The sequence below is a fragment of the Hylaeus volcanicus genome, chromosome 1 (genome assembly GCF_026283585.1).
Source record: "Hylaeus volcanicus isolate JK05 chromosome 1, UHH_iyHylVolc1.0_haploid, whole genome shotgun sequence".
NCBI lineage: Eukaryota > Metazoa > Arthropoda > Insecta > Hymenoptera > Colletidae > Hylaeus > Hylaeus volcanicus.
The window spans coordinates 607,060-628,475 of NC_071976.1; the positions used below are offsets into that span (position 1 = coordinate 607,060).

At 44.9% G+C, this 21,416-nt stretch overlaps 1 protein-coding gene across 17 annotated transcripts in view; it reads right to left on the reverse strand.

The window, feature by feature from the left end:
- LOC128872406 (protein muscleblind) overlaps window positions 1–21,416 on the reverse strand; it is a 282,172-nt gene that overhangs the window by 31,207 nt on the left and 229,549 nt on the right. For 12 of the 17 annotated variants that reach the window (XR_008456185.1, XR_008456187.1, XM_054115116.1 and 9 more), the window contains 3 exons: window positions 11,113–11,283; window positions 9,969–10,049; window positions 8,284–8,469 (listed from right to left, as the gene is read on the reverse strand). Coding sequence is in view for 12 of the 17 variants with exons in the window: in XM_054115063.1 (XP_053971038.1) it covers window positions 8,284–8,469; window positions 9,969–10,049; window positions 11,113–11,283 (438 nt within the window). In the remaining 5 variants the exon portion in view is untranslated. The remainder of the gene's footprint in view (window positions 1–8,283; window positions 8,470–9,968; window positions 10,050–11,112; window positions 11,284–21,416) is intronic. The other 5 variants (XR_008456193.1, XR_008456192.1, XR_008456191.1 and 2 more) reach the window with 1 other exon arrangement.

The window sequence follows — 21,416 nt, forward strand, 5'->3', positions numbered from 1 at the left end:
GTGCGACGAACCTTCTCGACGATATTTCATCGACGATTTATGCCCCAGTCGTGCGAACCAGAAAGTAACACTGACGTAGCAATGATAACAAAAAATTGAAAATTGGAAATGATTAACGACTCGCGAATGACGTGTACTACTCTTTGTTTTTCAGACATATGTATCTAAATTTTAGAACCAAAGATCCGATTTTATGTGAAACGTGTTTTTGTAAAGTTCGACGAAACATCGTAGGAACAATTTGTATAGGCTACGAACCGGTACTTAATTCGCAGTAAAATAGGTCCGTTCTTGGCCACACATCGAACGAAGCCATACCGGGTAGATGAATACTGTTGTAACTTCTTTCACGTTTTTAAACTATTCAACATAATTAAACACGAACGGTAACAACTATTCGATGAAGCTCGAAACTTAACTTTTATAAGCGTTGGAACCGATACGGTATCGATAGGTCGCCGTTTCGTTCGACTAGACATTTTTCTCGGTGCACCGCGAGCTTACGTAGCATTCCGTAAGTACCATGCAAGCCTGGTGTGTGGATTCATTCAAGCCTAAGCGTACACAGAAAATCAAGCACGCACAGGCGCGGCGATCGTGTGTTAGGAAATGAGACGACTAACGATAAGCAAGCGAGTATCAGCATGCGACAGTACAGAAAAATTCTATTCTTTCGTTCGTTCTTCTTCGGCACTTTCTTTTCTCTGTTTAAGTGCGTGGAAGACACTCGAGAGCCCACGCTCTCCCTCGAACAAATCTTTTCGATTTACCGGAGAGCGCGAGCTTTCGATGGAAGCTTGAAAGCTCGTTAGGAATGTAAACGTACGGGAATTAAACGATTAACGAGACACACACACGTACACAGGCGATACACGAATTATATGCACAGATCAGATATTTAGAGAACAAAATAAACATATATGTAGATATATACAGAGGTACAGCTATACAGAAATATACACGGAAATAGAAAGAAAGAAAGAGAGAGAAAAAAGAGAACAGATACGACGAATGGTCACGCGTACTACACAGGGTGAGTCACCTGAAGCGGACAGATAAGTAAAAAAAAAGTTCGCTTCGTTTGCGTAGAAGCTAGGACTCCGCGCAAACTTCTCGTCGCTTCGATTGATTAGCAACCTCCTATTTCGAAGGAGCGGGACAGGTATCGCAGAGGAGAAAGAAAGATCGGACGTACCGGGTCAGACGTTTCACTCGTTCCTCGCGAAGCTGCTATCGATCGGAAGTTACCCGACAGTGTCCAGAATCTACTTGCCGATGGTATCACATTCTTCGTAACATTGGACAGATCTTTCTTGCTTGTTATAATAGATATGCGCTCGTATAACTGGGAGAAAGGAAGATCAGTCCTGGAAGGAGCTGTGTGACGTCCTGGGTCAGATGTATAGACGACGGTCATCGCCAAGCAGAAACTAGTCGACATATGTACACATTCTACTTACCGATGGCATCACATTCCCCTTAATTTACGACTGATTTTTCTTTCTCCCTGCGATACGTACGACCACGTATACTTCAAACGTCAAAGTGTAGAGAATTTTGATAGAAATTGTTAGACTGTCCACGTACTCCGGATGAATCTTACTTTCTCCCATCGTAATTCGCTGAGAAGGTCCACGTTCGGAAAGAGACTTGTTTGTGCACGTTCATCGACGCGTTATCGCTGACGTGTGTGCTCGTGTGTGGTCTAGTTATTCACCGCTCGGTGCACTTGCGATCAGAACGGATACAGAGGTACGGGGCAGTCCACGACGTCGACGCCGAGGACATCCGTGAAGAGTTTGAAGACGGGTTGTTCGTTTCGAGACTGTCTAGAGTACCGTTGCCCGCGCTCCGTATTAGCAGAGATAAGAGACAAAATGAAAACAAGTTAAAGTACATAATGCCCGCTGAAGCTCACGCATAAAATTCAGAAGAACGATTGTGAAAAGAAGAAGAAAATCACGTTTGTCAACGTTACGTCTATGCACGTGTGCGTGTCTTTATGTTCGTGTATCGATGTGTCGTTCATGTGGCCGATTACGTTGCGTTCCGTTCGCGTGTGCACAGATTCTCTTCTGCACGTGTAAGCATGATGTGTAGCGTGTACCGTGTTTGTGTGAGCACGTGTACGTGTATGTTCGAGTACGTATTTGCAGGTAAATGCATATAAAATGTCAAAAAACTCGCATGCGATCGTATACATAATGTAAAAGCACCTCCTCCTAGCTGTAAAAGTAAACACATAAGTCGCAGATCACGTCCAACAATTAATAGAATTAGTAAACAAGTGTTCTTTTGGCAAAAAGGAAAAAAAAAGAAGACAACGAATTATAAATATAAATCTGGCGCTGAAAAAATGAGACACAGGTATACGTATATATATATGTATTAAATATATATAAATATATAGTCGTCAAAAAATTATACGTACTGCCGAAGATGTATACAGATATATATATATATATAAAACACGAGGAAAATTACAAAAGCTGTAAAGAGCATTAGCTTTGTGCGATTACGTTGCCGAGTTACGTCCGCGTTACCGTTGCTTTCCCAGAGGCAGCGTAGCGTGTTTCGTTCGATCGAAGAAAAAGAAATTCGTTCGAATAATCAAAAAGTAGCGGAAGTAAATACATACGTAATTGAAATGAAACGCGCGACTGGAAAAGCATCGGCACGCCAGAAGCGAGTATAGCCAACAGAACAAAGATAATATATGCATGTATCGCTACAAAAGAAAGACGGAAATAAAAATTCTGTTATGGTAATGAAAGATCGATGGCAAATTAAGTAACGAGAGAACGAAGAAAAAAGATATCAACGGACGGGCTCGAGATCGAAGAATGGAAACGGTAAAAATAAAATAATCTTCCGATCGAGAGTAAGAGAAGAGAAATAGAACAGAGGGACCTTTAGTTAAGTGCCGGCCTGTGAAAAAGAAATCTTACGTGATATGTACACGTGTACTGGGACACGCGGATTCTTGTCGATCGAGGAATCGATGGCCAAGTTTGCGCTTCTAACAAAAGATTGATCGCAGAGCCAAGATTTTATTCTATATTATAAGTTGACTGCTTCGAGTTAGTCTAAACATAATTTTTAATTTGTAATCGATATATACGAAACGCAGCACAAAGTTGGACACTTGGCCCTCGTTTTGCAGGAATCAGCGTGGCCTGATGTACAACTAATAATGTTATCGTAATCGTTTGCTAGTGTGCGTGGCGTACGAGTTCGTTAACATCGATGCAAGTAGTTTGAAAAGACAAAAAATTAATGGACATCACTACGCTTCATTCACTATGGTCATGACACTACTGACGATTATAAGTTGTAAATGTGTCATCGTTTGGCTTTCTACGGCTTTAGTTCCCTGATTGGTCAAGCTTTCGCGCAGAGAGCAACTGGAAAGTACCGAATTATGAATTTTCACCACGAATCCGGTTTCCTTCGCGCGCGCGCGATATCTTTTTTCTACCGAGAAACAATCTCGGCCAATCAAGGTTAGAGATTATTAATGTCTAAGTAGCGAAATCCAAACATGTTTATATCGAATATTATTGATATATATATATATGTATGTATGTATATGTATTAATATATTAATATTAATATTAATATATATATACATATATACATACAGGTATAAACAGGCAGCAGGCAATTATTTTAAGACCATCGAGATGTAACGTCCGGGGGAACACGTATACATGTATATCTTCTCTTTTTTCCTGATGGATGAGAAGGGGGTTGGAGATTGAGGAGAATTCGAGATATCCAGACGGGATTGAATTGAGAGACAGAGTGAGATGGGCGTGATTTCGGTTTGTTCGTCGTTGACGCAGAATATCGTTAATAAAAAAGTCATTGAAACAATCTTTTTTCAGCGTAATCGTCGCTGTAAAAAATACTCGATTGATAGACTGTGGCGTCAGTTTTAGCGCGATTGCGATTGAAAAGAAACAGGAAAAAATGAAAAAAAAAATGAATAAAGATGTCACTTTTACGTACGCAGAGTCTAGTCGTTCTTGCAAGCAGAATATGCACTACACAGAAATGTTTGTATTCTCAAAGAGGAAAGACGAAAAAAAAAGTAATACAGTTTGAGCATACTTGAGCACAAGTTCGATCAACTAAAAGAGCAAAGGCACATTACAGTAAGATATGAACAAAAAAAAAAGGAAACAAAAAAATTGGAAAAAAAGTATTTGAAAAATAAGGTAATGTACGAGAAGACTAATAGGTAAGACATAAAAAGCACACAAATTCTTTTTTTTTTCGGTCGTTGAGTGAACTTAAAAAAGATTCAATAAACATAGTCTGTGCATTGTTTTCAATTTCAATTATATTTCTTTTATTTGAATTCATCGCTCAATAAATTTCATATGACCCGAACTTAGTGCAAGTCATCAAGTATTACATCACAAATAGGTATCGTTACGATTACTAATTATCATCATTAGTGTATGTTACCAAATATTATAATAATATAATACCGTAAGACCAATTGTAGTTAGTTGATAAATCGATCGATATATTTCCGAATTCTATTTGCAATAGTTTAATTAACGACATTACATTGCATATATTTCTTATTCTTTTCGTACTCTCTTTTTTTCTCATTTACTTAATCGTAGACTCCTAACATCGGTATTAGTTTTTAGACGAAGGAGACAAAGGATGTACGAAAACTTTGAACATGTCCTTTGGCGAGGAATAATAATATGGGTGATGGAAGGAAAAGTCGAAACATGATAAAATACCGTATCCGCGTACAAAAAAAAAAAAAAAAATATGTATATATATATAAACAAAAATAAACAAAAATAAAATAAAAATAAACGAGAAAACAGTAGTTGGATAAAATATCGACGCGTCTAACCAAAGATATCACTTTTTAATCCCAGGCTGGAAAGTTGATCGTAAATTTCGTAATAACAATCGCTAATCGATATCGAACCAATTTCATCGGTACATGTCTAGTATGAGGAGAATATATGAATACAGTCGAAACTCGACGAAGAATAATAAAATATGCCACGATAGAATTGGGCATACCTGACCAGACACTCCTCCATTCTTAACTCTCGTTCTCCGCGGTACGAAACACAATCAGTTAATTTGTTAACCTACCTACTATGTACACATGTTACTATGTGCGTATGCATGGCTGGATCGGCGCGTAAAAACGTATTCTGCATACGTACATAAATGTATAGATTCTTTAAAACGTTAAAATTCTGAGTTGAAAAAATATGCAACGATCTGCGAAACGAAGCAGGAGGAACCACGAGACCCTACGATAATTCGGTATAATATAAAATTTCGAGGGAAATTTATTCCACGGTTTCTTTACATTTAGAACAGAACGTATGGGCGTTGATAAAAACAATAACCAGCGCGTCTAGGCGCGAGCACGAAGGGTTTAAACAAAGTTACACGATTTACCGTAGCATAATAAGCATGTCTCGCGTTAAAAATATAATCATTTAATTCGACGACGGGTAGAGTCGTTGGACCAATTACGAGCTGCAGGTTCTTCTGTTAACAATTTTTCTGTCGCGTCAGTCGAATACGAGAAACACGCATCGACAGCAGACACCCGAAACTTTTGTAGTTCTGTTCACACGAGCGTCGAGTTCGTTACCGTCGAATACACGGAAAACGTATTAAATTCGCTTTCTACGAAGAGCCGTTTCTTGTTCCTGAAAAAGGGAGCTCCATTTCACAAACGATCCGCGAGAGTTTCAAAGCCCGATATACCCCCACCACCACCCTTCTGTCTGATTTTATTCATTTTCTCGCGGAACTACCGCGCGAAAACTTGTTAATTTCGCGAAAGCCGCCGGGCGAAAGAAACGATACAGGCTCGAGGGAAATCTGTAAACTCAAACATTATAAAACTTACCGCGCTTTACGCGAGACAGACGAAACTTTCAGCGAAATTCAACGCTGGATACTTGCCGGGCGCGGCAAGAAACATTATTGTTGCTTCTAAAACGTTTTCTTGCGCGTGCTCGTCGACACGTTCCTCGTTATGTCGACGACAAAAAGCTTGGGAAATTCGTGGATCTTAATTAAACGCGCCACCGTCTGTCTTCGAGTGCCAAACGCACCTTTCCCTGCCTCCCAGATACGATTCGACTTTCCGTTTCCTAACGATCATGAATTTTAGACTGACTTATTCTTACCGCTTAAGAATATTACTAATAATGCCTTTGTTACACTTTACTTTGACACTCTTGAATCTAATCTAGAATTCTTCATAAAAATAGGACTTTACGACACCAAGATTCGTTTGGCTCGAGATTCCGAGTGACTAGCTAAAGGATTCCGAAAATATGTTTTTGCGCTAAAAAACTTTGAATAATCTTCTGTGTTTCGTTGTTCCGGAATAAAAGTCCGTTGTAAAATCACAATCGTTTCCGCGTCGAGTATCGAGGAAGAAATTTTCGTTCATCTCTGATCCCTTACATACATCCTTCGTCGCATAAACACTGTACCTATATTTCAAATATTTTAACCCACTATTACGATATCTTTTACGTTATTATAATCTTGCTTTTGCCTACTCTCCTTAAAGTAATCAACTGAAATTTTCTAACGGTTAACGCTACTCTAAACTAGTAATTTTGTTAAATATCTTTTGCGTTCGTAAGGAAAACCGACAACTCTGCAATTTCAAACAGCCGAAACTCGTTTCAAGGATCGTTGCACATTCTTAGATTCGTCTACTTTTTTTTCCTTCGTTTATTTCGCCATACCGTCGTGCCTCTCTTTTTTAAATATTCCAGTAGTATAGTCGTAATCATCATCACGGTTTCGTCGTTGCCATTATACCGGCTTGAATAATTCTTATCATTTAGAACTCGTTCGGGACCCTCTGGGTCGCTCGCGACCGTTGCAACACTCTCTATGCCCCTATATCGTGTAATGCTTCTCTTAATCGAAAATTTCACGTACGTCGTATGTGTAGTGCTATGATAACCATAAGTAATTACTAAGAGTACATTATAAATTGTAGCCACGCTCTTTGCTCGCGGTCTGGAATTGGCCTGCGATTCACGCCAGCGCGCAACGAGCCGTTTCCTCGTCTGAGGATGCGGCTCGCCATTTTGTTTCCGTTCGTCGTTAATGAGCTTCGTTTCGCTCTAGTTCGCTCGGTCACAAGTGATCCGTGAAATCACCAGTTTCACGCGGATCATCCCGAGTGTGATACCGTCGTTGTTAAATATCGAACCCAAATGAACTTTCGATGGAAGGGAGAATCGAAAAAAAATAAAAAAATAAATAAATAAATAAATTCGCTAAAAAAAAAAAAAACGGGTCAGCGTCGAAACTGCGATCCCACAGCTGCGAACGACAACGAAGCTTGAATATTCACGCGACACACGTTCGTACAAAGCTAAAACCATCTGGATCGTTTACAGTCGCACACGCAATATACTCATCGTCGCGAATAAATGTATAGAAATATATGGCGTTTTTGGTCAGCCTGGCGAGACGGTCGAGCATCTTTCCTTTAAAATTCTTGCGAGAACCGCGACGACATGGACAGCCAGCGATGGCCTCTGACTTCCAGCCCAGGTCCCTGCCCTCTTCTATTTATTTCAAAACGCTCCTCGAAGCGTTTCGAGTCGAGCACCCCTTCCCTATTATCCCCAAATAGTGACAAACTACCGTTAAACCGACTACTCGGAGGCGTCATCGCGAATATCGCCTCTCGTCTCCGCTGTAAGCGAAAAGAACGATCGAAACATAGGACACGGGACGCGTTAACTCGCGAGGAACATCGGCAACCCGTGACGAAGCCATGGTTTGACTGTCTATCGGTGCGCAAGATTCCGCGAAATTCCAAGCATTTACGGTCGATGTTCCTTCCGAGATCTAAAGGTCCGTGGTCGAAAGAAAACTCGCGAAAAAAGAAAGTAGGAAAAACAGAAAGAAGGAAAAGCCGGTCGACGATCGATTTCAATAGTACGCGTGGACGTAGATAAGGTTGTGGATCGGGTGATGGTGAGCGTGAGGATTGTGCAACGGAGTGCAGAAGGAGGTGGTGGTGATGGTGGTCGGGGACGGAGGATGATTGACAGATTGCATCGTGGAAACGGGCGACACCTGATTGGGGGGACCGGCCGGCACTTGGTACACGGTATTGGGCGCGGCCATCGGGCACCTTGAGGCCCCGGCTGCGCCGTGTTGGGCCCCATGCTGTTGTTGTTGTTGTTGCTGTTGTTGTTGTTGTTGTTGTTGTTGTTGAATGTAGTTTGGTGGTAGACATACCTCGAGGCGGTCGGTACGGGGCATCTTCTGCGGCATCGCTACCGTCTGCGGCACCACGCCGAGAGGGCTTCCCACTCCGGTCGGATCCGCAGGGCCCATTATCGCAGGCATGATGGGACTGGGCGCGAAATACGGGCTGTACGTGTTGCCAACCTGCGGCATGCCGGCCAGGTACGGATTCGTCGCCTGCGAAAACACCCGGAAAGTATCCAGGTAACACGGATTAGAACAAACCTATCCCCCACCTTCGCTCCACGCGGCTCGTTTTATGCCACCTTCGAACTTGAGTCACGGTAGCCCCACCCCCTAGTACCTCCCACCCTCTTGCAAGGGGTAGACACGAAGCGTGGTCGGTAATTTGTTCGCTCGCTTTATTTAAATGCAGAAGAGGACATCGAGAGAAAGCTCGGCAAATAGATAGTCGGTACTTTCCGAGATTGTTCTAGGTGTCCAGTTCTACGTATGAAAATGCAATAAAATGAACAAGACAATTCGGACGAAACAAACATCGGGCTGTTTGTAATTCTCGCGTCGGACGTTGGTCGGAACGCGTCGAGGCTTCGCGAGTACCCATTCCAGTGATTATAACCATATCCTTTTTAACCTCGTGGCACACTTTAGAATAGCGATGCGTTACTCGAGAGGTCCTGTACGATAACAAGAATTTTATCCGGTAGAGTAAATTAACGGACACTACGCGGTCCGCGATGAAAAGAAGAGGAGCGTTTAGGTACTCGCGAAACCTTAATCGTTCTTTCTTTCGCTGTAAGTTTCGCTTCGGTTTGAACGACAAGCGCGCGTCCCCGCAAGAAGCGTTCGGTTTTGCAGGGAACGGGGTTCCCAGAAGCGAAGGCAGGTAATTTGAAGCGCAGCCGAATGAGCTGAACGCTCGTTCCTTCTTCTCAAGGATCTGTGCTTGTATTCTTCCAACTTTCGTCGACGTACAGAAGCTTCCCGGATGCGAGGCACGCTATAGATCTACCGAAAAACTTTCTACCGCCATCCGAACACCGCGATAATGGTCACTGACCCGGGAAAAACGCTTCGCGTCAGGACTGCGATAATCATTTTCTTCTGGGGTGCTACCGTGCCTCGCGTTCGGTTGTTTTCTTCGCTCTCGACCTGTTGGCGTTGTCGCAATTCGAATAATCGTTAAGAAATGCAGGTTATTAATTTACGCTCGAGGTGTACCCCGGTTCGGTTCACTGTAACGCTTCTCAAAAGACGTATCAGCCATCGAGCGGTAACTACTCCAGACAACGATATGAAATTTTCAAGTATTCGAGAGAGAAGAAGACGTTGTGATCTTACTTGGCCGCAAAATTCCATGCTTTTCTCTTCTATAGACAAATTTCAAAACGTCTAGAAATTTTGTATTCTTTGACAAAGAAACGAAACATCTCGTGATGCATGCAGATCAAGTTTTTTTAATTTACAGTGCGGCACTCTTAAAACAAGTCGAAGCTTTCATACAAACGCTTACTAATCTTACAGGCACACTACACGCGCGGCGGCGACGCGAGCTTGAAAACGACATCTGAACGATCTGAACGATCTTTTCTTTATCCGCGTCGAGTACGAGAAATTTTGCAGAATCGTCCGACGAGCCGTTGGCGTCGTCGCCGCCTCGCGTGGCATTTAATTAACTAAAAAATTAGTGGAAGCCAACCAAAACCAGGAGTTACCATAAAGGCGTGGGTAGCGAGAAGTTGCTGCTGGATTTGCTGTTGAAGGTGATGGTGTGGTGCCGGAGGTGCCGGTGCCTCCTGTTCACCAATGACGTAATTGGAGAACACACCAACAATCAACCACAACCACGAGAGCCACAGCGGCAAACATAGGGGACAGACAGGCAGTCATACGAGTAGTATAGGGTTCGATGTCATGTAGCAACGACTATGAATATATGTCATGAATAAAAAGGCGAGTGGGCGTATTAATGTTTTGATTTTGTTTCGCGAAATATTTATTATTTTTCTTCTCTGTTTGCCGATCTACTCGTTTTAGCACGGAAATTACCATTGTTGTAGATTCGTCAAACGTTAGACTCGAACGATAAACTTTGATGTCGATCGAAAGACTCTATTGACGAATCAACAAAACGGCGACAGTTTCGATCGACGAGTTCGTGCCACTGAATAACGGACAATCTAACATTACTAATAAAAACTACAGTTTCTTCTATTTCGGCACGTTCATATCTTAATATTGACTGTCTATCAAGAATTATGGATATAATCAACCCTTTCGAGAGAACTCGACAGGCTCGAAATTGACCGATAAGGCGGCGATATCTAGAGATCAGAAATGCCTATCATTGGAACTCAAGAATCATCGTTGGCTGAAAACTGTGAGCCCTCGACTATAGACGACGCGACGTTTCCGGCGGTCGTCGACTACAGTTCTCGTCCGTCCCGAAAGGGTTAAGGAGAAGGGGATGACACTGACCAGAAACATGCGGCGTGCTAAATTTTACTCTCTGAGGGTTTATCTCTCGGTGCAATGCCCGCGAATAAAAAAGAACGCCGACGAACAGAGACGGCGAAATGACAAGACTTTCAGAGATTCCCGATGCCGTTGACTTTTCCAACAGCCAGCAGCCAAATATACAATAATTCGTCAAGTTATGGATCTCGAAACGAGAATGCGTCAAGTTCACCGCACCGACGTTTGTTCGTTCAGCGTTGCCTACCAAAAAGGGTAATCTAGTGGTAATCGTCGACTAACACAGACAAAATCAACATCTCTCGATCGTGGTAAAAGAAAATGTGTGGATGTGTGAACAGCAGAAGACGTGGTGCAACGGTACGCGCTAAAGATCGGACGTACCACTGTTGGTACCTGACCAGGCACTAGTGGCTGGGCCGGTGAGAGACCCATTTGCTGCATTAGCGCGTTCTTCAGGGCTAAGTGATTGCGCCCGTTTATCAAAAGCTGGTCCTTCAGGTGCTGTGGTGGATGGAAATACTTGCAAGGCGGCTTATCCCGATTACATCGACCCTGAAACAGAAATACAGATCGTCGTTAGACTACGCAACTTCAAATCTGAAAGATAACAATTCGAAATCGGAGACCCGGAGAAACGTACCGCGCATTTCACACCAGCGTGGAAACCTGCGTGTTTACGCTCTAAATGCAACGGAGTACTCGCGAAAAATATTTGCGAGAACCTCCGCGCTTCTCGATTCGTTTACAGCTCGTAAATCAGTATTAAGTAAAGCGTGCGAGAAACCCGCGAGGCAGGCAATTCCTCCTCGAGCTTATTAGGACATCGAGCTCGCGTAAGTGGCACAGAAGTGCGATTAAACACAACTTTAATTACAGGACCTTCCACGTTAACAATATTCCCGCGAACGGTCTAGGTGTGCACAACAGCCATCGTTACACGCGCTGCAATATACCTTGGGCAAAGTCTTACGTGTGCGCGGTGCAACCTATCTGCAATTTACCCGCAAGTGAAACTCACTCACGTACAAGTGGTTTATAATACAGCTAATATCAGAAGGTCTCGTAACTCGGGCGTTGCAGCGAGCTTTAAAGCGATTTAAGGGTTCTGCGCGTCGTGTCGTTATGTTCGCGTGGCTGCCGTCTACGCAATCTTGAATAGCGAGCACGGTGAAAAACAACGGTATATTTCTCCGCGTTCTACGCGTCATCCGAAAGTGAATCTGGAAGAGGGTGTTGCGATCGACGCAGATTCTCGTTGCTGCCCAAAATAATATCTTTTCGCGTTGCATGTTGGGACTGTACCAGTTTCAAACTAATCGTGTCGTTTTTCTTCGCGAGGATCGATGATAAAAATTTGGTGAGGAGTTTGACACCAGAACGTGGCGAAACTGGAAAAAGCTTTTTCGCAAATATTGGCTTTTTGAAACGCGTATCGAATTCGTGTGCCTGATACGGGAATTTATACGCTTTAAGAAATACAACATTTATTAACGCTTCGAATAATGATCGGATCGTGAAATACCGAATTCCCGTTATCTGCTCTCGCTAATTCCAACACAAAATGACCACGTAATCTGGATAAACGCATACACCAGTTTCGTTTGATCAAATCTGCGAGTGACTATAATACGACGTTACGGGAGTTAAAGCGGACTAACTCCGCAAGCCTTTGCTTTAAATAATGGCACGATTCCAGAACAGCTTAACTCTTTCCATCTCGTCATCCTTTAGACGAAGCAAATAACACGAACCAAATACTATTCGTAAAGTTCAGAGTCGCGAGCTTACCAATCGATATATTATTTTCTTTTTGCATTTCACCGACTCGTTAGTTTATACACAGTCTCGTAGTTGCGTATCGTTGTAACGAAAATGGCAGCGATATAATACGCGTTCTTCTTCGAAAAGGACATTCTATTATTGATGTATAATATCCATAAACACATTTAGAACACTTGGAAAATGAACGTTTGTCCCGCGAGATCGCTGAAATATCCCGCTGTGCGTCCGCGCGCCGCCTGGCACTTATGCGTCTCCTGCGGCTGTTGAAACGAGGCGTACCAGAATTCACGGATCCAGCGGAAAGTGGATATACCCAGCCTACGCAGGTTGCAAGAGAAGGGCCAACGCAAGGAACGGTCCAATAGTAGCGTATAAACGTCGAGAAGAGGAGGAAGGAAGGAAAGGACTTGGAGAACACGAGGCGTACACACGGAGAACGGGGCAGAACTGAAGGTTGGATTAGAATGGAGAGACACAGAGCCAGGAAGGATAGAACCGGGGAGGAGGATAGAAGAAGGTCAGGGTAGTGTCAGGATGGTACTAATTAGACCCTAACAATATTAGTTCAGGTAAGACGTCTACGACGTAGAAGGTGAAGGTTGATAGCGGCAGCCGGTGGGCATCCATGCTTTCTTACGGAAATCCAGTGGCTTTCCGTAATAGCAGCTTGCGAGAGTAAAGCCGACCTAGGGGTGGAGGACTCCGCGGTGAAGGGATGCCTCCTCAAATATCGCCTAATTAAGCACATTCGAGAGTTTCGAGGAATAATGTGTACCCGCCAGCGAGAAACTTTCGACCCACTGAGAGCACAATTGCACACCCCTCCGCTTTTCCCGCCCTACCATTTCCATCCGTCTCTCTCCCCTCGCTGTACAGGGTGTTCGGCGAAGTATCCGATAAAGTACGTCAACGTGGTCGATCGGGTCGTTACGAACAAAAAATATCGCATAGCCCGAAGGCCTATTCTCTCAAATTTCCAAACATTTGCACGCGTGCACCTTTATATTTGGAATAAACGCGTTAGCGATATTACTGAATGCCTTATCGGACACCCTGTGTACATCTCTCTGTCCTGGTCCCTCTATTTGCGTCACTGTTCTCGCCACGCTCGTTACACCACCAGCGGGTAGGCTCTCGTTCCTCGTCAACGGTGCACGAGATGCGAAAGCTTGGCTAATTGCCCCGGAGACGAGATTTCCGGTTGAAATTTGCGCGCGCGCGTGCGGTGCAATAGACGCGCGCCTACGTTAAAGGGTATTCGCATCGCGAGCAGGCTGCTACATTAGTCGCGTTTATGGAATAGGTGTGTATCCGTGTTCTGGATAATCGCGGCGCAATATAGCCGAACAGAAGGCAAACAACGGGGCTCAACGATGCCAACCAGTCGAGCACACGCGTATACCACCGAGTGTGTAAAGTTCGATGCAGGAGGGAGTTTTTTCATAAACGGGCAAAGTAGGACACACTGGGATCAGGATAAACTACGAGCTTGGAACTGTTGAAGTTGTTGGAACTATTCTATGCGAGAATTTTAATTAGTCGAATTTTGTAACCGAGGAATCGAAAAGTTGTCCGAACGATGGAACAGGCGTGGCTAGCAACGGGCTCGTACAGCTGACGATTCGTCTGACTCTTTTGTCTCGAACAAACTACTTTTAAAAATTTAACAGCTCAGGGTATTAGTCAACGTATCATGTCGTACGATCATTTTATTCGAACAATGCGAGGTGCAATTAACGCGCAATTTCCGAATTGTATTAGGAAATTCCGCGATGCTGTACGAATCGAGTGACGTCAGCAAGCTAGAGCGAATTTGCGAGCAAGTATTTGCAGAAATTGTGACGATTGTCTGGAAATGACGAGTGAGAGAGACGGAGAGTATTCGTTAAGGATGAAGTAGTATATAGTACGAAGGGAGGGAACGATAAGTTGTCGAAATGAAATACATATTTAAAAACAATCATTGGAATAATAAGGAAATTCTGAGAAAAGAGAGTACCGCGACCATAAACAATTTAATTACGATCGCTAGGAAGGAAATTTCATTCGGTTGTCGGCCGAAGAAACGAATGATTACCTGAAAAGGAAATACGAGATAGCGTGTTGTTAGAAGCGAGATTTATAACGCGGCTAGCTCTCCTCTCTCCGGAGGTCCTCTAAATATCATTAAAGTTTCATTAAAATTAGAGGGGAACATTTCGCATGGCTCCCTGGAGAATGCTGCTTCTTATCAGTAGTCCCTTTAAATCAACTTTAATACTACGCTCGCCAGTTAGCGTCGCCTAAAATATACGCTACCTTAAATTCCACGGAACTACGGTTATTTGCATCTCGACGATAATGCGTTCCTCTGTTTATTATTAAGTTCGGTACCTCACGCATACAGCGGAAAGTAAAGATTATAATCTGGCAGCGCCGTTTCGTCTGAAACAAGGTATCGTTTATTTTATGTATCGATTCGTTGCTTTACCGTTTAAAGGCAAACTGCGCGAAGAAACGGTACCAGGGTGCTTACAGGATAAAACTGAGGGAATAGAAAAGGAAACGCACAGCCTAAATCGAAGGGTGCCGACAAATAACGTTTAACCGGTGGCCATTCGTTCGTTGATAAATCATTGGGCCGAGGCGAGCAGGTGTGCCAAGGGCAAAAAATGTTTCCACTCTCACGAACGCAGCCAAGGAACTCCCACCTTCATTGTTTCGACTTTCCGACATTACCAGGAACAACGAGGTGGGAGCGGGAGAAAGGGGCTGGCGACCGACTCAATTACAGTTGCTGAACGACGCGATAATTGGGATCAAGATTGATTGTCTCCCTTCCTGTTGTTCTGACCTTTCACGGGGCGAAAAGAATTGTTGCCGTTTCTTTCCTCCGTTCAGATGCCTATCTGGGAAATGTGTGAACGATCACGACGCTCGAACAAATTGTACTGCAACGAACGATACTTCGGAGAAAGGAATCGTAACGTGGGTGGATACGTGTTCGAACGATTCACGTATCGTGGACTTAAAAGTAAGCCAAACGAAACGTTGGGTGCGCGCGTTCGAAACGCGAGAATAAACAGAAAAAAACGTTCAATTTTCATGTAACACGAAAAGTTTTATGAAAATCGGCGCACCGGCTGTGTTTGTCGAAAGCATTTTCGAAACACACTAATGGCTGCAATCGGAGCACAAAATCAAACGGAACGTACGTTTCTATAAATTCTCCTTTATCCTCCCTCGGTTCCGAATTTACTTCGGTTCCAGAGACGCGGCTATACCTTATGTATAAAATCGTTACGCTAGGTATGAAACAAAGTTGTAAAACACGACAGTGTTGCTGTGCCGTGCGTACCTTGTCGTTACAACGCAGCCATTCTCTAGTACGTAACGAAGCGTTACGATATACCGATGAAATTTCATACCACGTCGGAAGCTGGTGTCAAGAAAACTGCAACTTGTAACCTCGCGGAAAGGAGAATGTCGCAGGTGTGTCCGACAATTGCGTACGTTAGGTTACAAGTGAAGTGTCCCACTTCGAGTGTACGGAATGTGCGTCGTGTCGGCATTATTGCCAGTAGTCTGCACGATATTTCGCCAACATATATCATCTCGATATGTCCAGCTGTAAGCTCCTGAATCCATTTTACGACCGTAGCTTTCTTTGAAGCGTGGAAAAAGTCTACTGCCATCTAACTAACATATCGTTCTTGGAACACATGTTAGCGTTGAAGCGAGGACTTGGAACGGAAATAACCGAGATACATTGACCAAAATCAACCGTTTACAGTTTTCAAGTTCTTCCAAGTCTCCCTGCTTACTTAGTTTGGGAATAAATAGTATGCTCTACGGTCAGACCGGGGAATAAGTAGTATAGTCCATGGTCAGAGCTAGGCTATTGGAACGTGCCGTCTGCACCAAGAAAAAGTTGTACATCATTGCTTTAAACTATATCGCGAGCAGAGAGACAGAGTGCTCGACAAAAAGCGAAATTAAACCGTAAAAACTTGAAAAGACCGGGGTCAACGTAGCGATCCAGGTTCGCGCAAGGAGAGAAGAAAATACAATAACGCGTTCCTGTTCGTCGGTTTCACTTTCGGTGTTAAAAACCGCCACGAAATCATTCGCGAGAGAGTGCCGATATCAAAGAACATCGAAGAAGAAAACGAAGAAGGAGGCGGAAGATGGCCGAAGTAGAAGGAAGGAGGAGGATGCTCAGTTGATGGCGGCGGGAGGTCGATGTCGAGCAACCTTTTTCACCTCGATAAAGCCCTGTCGTCGAAGGTGGCCGACGAACACGATCCTTCAGACCCGGGCTAACCCCGCTTTATAACCTCTCTCGCCCAACCCTCTGGCTCTCTTCTTGCTCTTTTGCGTTTCACGTCTCTGAGCCGTGAGAGAGAAACCATGCATCGCCAAAAGCGGAAGATCGGGCGTCGCGGAAAGAGCAAAAACGTCGGAGACAGGATGATAGAGAGAAAATGAAGAGAGAAGAGGAGGAACACACGAAACTCGGAGGGACAGAGAACGCGAAGCGAACAGAGGAGGCACGGGAAATGGGAGACGTACGAAAGCACACAGCCGTTGCAAGGGCTGCAGGCCGGGTGAGCAAGATTACTAGGATTTGCGCGTAGATTTGCATATCGATTTTCCCATGGAACGGTGTCGTATGGCGCCAAGCGGCACACGATGTCCCTTAATTTCGTCGAGGGGAAGTACCTACGACATTAGCCTCGTGGCTACGTTTAAACACGCTTGTTTCGCAGCGATATCCCAGCCGTCTCTGCTCGTAGCGTCGAATTAGCCGTGTTAACTCGCGTAAGAATCAGCCAGATTGTGTACCGGGGAAGGCAGACAGAGAGGGATAGAGAGAGAGAGGGGGGGCAGGGGGCTCGAAACGTCGACGATTCTAATCGAATCGGGTCAACCGGGGGTCGTAGTTTATCCAGGATCCGTTCGAGTTGTAGGCTGTAGCCATTTCGGGTCTCACCTTGCGGAAGGAAAGTATTCGTCGACGGGCTTGATAGCTTAATTCGTTAACGCGATGACCGTTATTTGAGCCTGTTCGTTGCCTTCGATACTTGGCAAAGTATCACAAAGTTTCACAATTTCGTGAAACGTTTGGTCGATGGTTACGGGTGGTCTAATCTTCGATCCTTTGAACTTCCAGCTGGAAATGATCGTTGCCGAGACAAACGAGTTGCTTAAGAATTGGGAAAGGAATGCACGTGGAACACCGCGTCGTTTCGACGGGAAAAACTTGGGGTAGAAAGTACACGGATCGGTTTAATTTTTCAGAAGCGAAGAAAAATGGTCAGACGTCGAAGGAAATCTGCGGCATTAGTTCCGTAACTACGTAAAACGCGGTCGTTACGCGCCGATACTATTTCATCTTGTCTCTCTAAATTACCATGGCAAAGTTACCGTCCCCCACTGGCTCGTCTCTCTGGTATTATCCTACTTACAGCTTCGAAAAGAGTTGGACAGGGCTATGGGGCAACGTAATCGCACGCAAGATGGATGAGAGGATAGATCGAAGAAAATGTATCGACCTGCGTCAAGCAGCGTTAATTGCGTACGCGTATAGAGAACTAATCGTATATGGAGGAGAGTTACCGAGGAGGCTTTCTATTTCGCAATATCCTTTCTAGGGAGCGAGTAATACGATCAACAGCGGAGGTTCCTCGTCGAAGGAAATATCGAGACGGCAGCGCGGGACGCAGCCAGCGGATATTGGCGCGATGATAGGCCAGATTGAGAGGAACTTTGTTATCTGGATTACTTAGGGGAGTAGAAAAACATGGCGTTGTTCCCCGATCGACGTTACGGCATCTACATGTACAAGTGTACACGCGCCCGCCGGTTAACTCACGATCGGCAGAAATTTTAGGATAAACGAGAAAAGTTTGTTCGTCGATCCCACCGCATTGCACGACCCCACGTATTTCCGAATCTCATCTCGTATCGACTAATATCGTTTCCTTCCATCTCGTGTTTACGTCGCTCTAGACATTCCTAACGAGCACGTCAGATTTTTTCCCCCGAGTACACAACGAGGGTTTATGTTTATACCATGGCCCGATTATCGAATCTGTACCAGGGCCTCGAATCGGCTCTATACTTTCCATCGAAAGTAAAAAAATGGCAAAAGAACTTTAGCCTTCCGAGCCAAACTCGAGCGAAGAAAAAACAACCGGGCAGGACGAGAAACTTTTTGCAGGATTTCGCAACGGGGCACGACGAACAGGCAACAGCTGGATGCCTATACGGTTTTGCAAAGAGCACCGGAACGGAGGGATAAAGTGGTCGAGAGGAGTAGGGGGTGTCACGGGCCAAGTTTCATACGTATCCGAGCGAGTTTGTCACGCTCTGGTCCTAGAATTGCGGCTACAACTACCGACAAGTCCCTCTTCCACCAACCCACACCCCCGGTCTCTTCCTGGCCAACCTCCTTTGACCTCTCTCAGGCTTCTCACGGACTCGGTGTTTTAGCTAAGACGAGCAACCTGGTTAATTCGAAAAGTGCCGGCCCGCGCTACGTGCGTTTCTCCACGTGTACAGATCTTCGTCGTCTTAGAAAACCTCCACGACGCCGACGCCGAGAGAAAGCCAGGCCAAATGACATCAGGGGTCCCGTTTCATTATGTCGAGGACGTGAAAGCCCAGCTGAGTCAGTGGTTACCCTCGGTGTAAAGGGAATTCCGTTTTTCCCTTCGTTCTTTCTTACGCCCTCTTTTTCTCCCTACCTTTCCTTGGACCTCTGGAGATATTTATCGGAACCGCAAAACGTTCTTTTGTCTTACGTGCCCAACCGTGCATTGTACTTTTCGACTTTCACAGGGTTGTTTTTCGACTAATTGAAATCAAGCTTTCGCGTGGTATTACCGGTGCCGCTCTTGGTTTTATATGGTTAACCCGATGGTTAAGTACTCCTGCCAAGTGTTATCAGATACTGTTTACAAGAGGTAAGACTACGAAAGCATGGCGAGAACCGTCGTCCATCTAAATCCACGAATTTTAGTTAACTTGTTTAGCTGTACTCGATGATCGAGTATCTACTTGAAGGGAGTGTCATCGAATACCGTTCGAAAGGTCGGCTATACTCTTGGCGATGATTATTCGACGACGGAAAGAGCATTCCCACGGACGGTCGCAATATCCCCTGGTTCGAGGCTCGCAGAATCCCGAAGAATATCAGCGAACGTCGCGAAAGATCGTGGAGTGAAATCTTGGTCGCGACGGAATTTTGAGTGGTATCATATTCCCGCAGTCATGCGGGGAGCGTCGGCGTCGCTCCGTTACGTGCGCGCAATATGCAAAAGCATTCCCGGTGTCTTGGAAGTTGTATTTCGGCGGGCGCGAGAAGCGTCACGGATAACGACGCGGAATTATTAACGACACTCTTGCAAGGACGCAACACTTTCCAACTAAATTAGAGAACAAGTTGCTCGGGTCCCTCATTATCCTGACAAATTTCGCGACGGAAACCCGCGACGTCCCGTAGCCTGCGTCCGTGGGAGGCTCCGGTTCCGCACGGTACATATTAATGCGTAAAAGTTAATTCCGATGCTGGGCGATCTGCTATGTAGATCACGAACTCTATTAGATTGAGTCTATATAGAGAGTCGCATCGCTTATATTAGTTCCGGGTATCCGCGGTGTCTACATCGCAGACACCCGTCCCTGTTTGAGAAATTCTTAACTACGTTTACCCTACCCGATGCTGGAGTTGTCGCGTTCAAAACATGAATTATCTAGGCAGTCTCTATTCTTGCAGTGACGCGGCGCACCCTTTCTTCGATGGAAACGTGATCGTCGAGCTTTTGAAAAACTCAACATTCCGTAGCTGTAGTCGTCATTTTACACTGCAAACCAATCAGAGGGTTCCCTACTGAAATTAGATTACCTTCCTGGTTCGGGCACCGATGAGTCTCGATCCGCGATCCGCGATCCGCGATCCGCGATCCGCGAATGGACTAGCGGAATATATTTCCGGATAATTGCAAATCAGGCATATTCGAGTGGCATATTTCACGGTGTTCAACCGGGCAGGCCGCATACGTCGCTAATAATGTACGATTGTAAATACTAGTTAAGCGCGTATACTAGTTTTGATAGACAGCCCAGTGACGTGGCGTAATTGCATCGAAAACGTCATCGAACAACCGGTGCAACCTGCATGGCAGCGCCAAGCGACTGTCGCACCTTCGCGCGTGAAATCAAGTCCGGAAGTATTAGTATTAAGACGTTGTTGACCAGGTACGAGTGTATTCGTGTTTTTCCGCGGAAATATTATCGATCGATCAAGGGTGTTCGTGCGTGAAAATACAAAATACTTTTATACGAAGAGATTTAATCGTAGAGACTTTTCTCGATGAAAATTGCTATCGTAGAAAATAACCGACTTCCTCGACAGCCAGACCATATCTACCTTATCGAAGATAATTCACGAGCGTCTTGGTCTTATTACAGCGACAGATTAAATTCCGGTTTCGTAGCAGGACGAATCGTGCGAATCCATTTTCCCCGGGCTGGCGTGGAAAACGGAGGCGAATAATTATGCGGGAAAAGCACGCGCGCAAACCTGTTCGGGATCTCAATGACCCGTTCGAAATGGGACGGAATTCACCGCGTGCCGTGCGTCTTTGAGCCGATCTTGAACTATATACACACCAGTGCCCGTGATTGTCGGTGGATCGACGATTTAACAAGACATTTCTCCGAGTGTGAGTTATCGTTTAATGAACGCCTCTTCGACTTCGGGACGTTGAAGCACCCTAGAGTCTAGTGCAGCGTGCGGACCTGGCCTTGCCACTCGAGCTAAGGGCTGCCAACCCCCGATTCTCTCTCTGTCTCTTCCATTCACCAGCTTTGGCTGTCTCCGCGTTGCTTGCCCTCCTCCGTTTCTGCCGCGAGCTCGT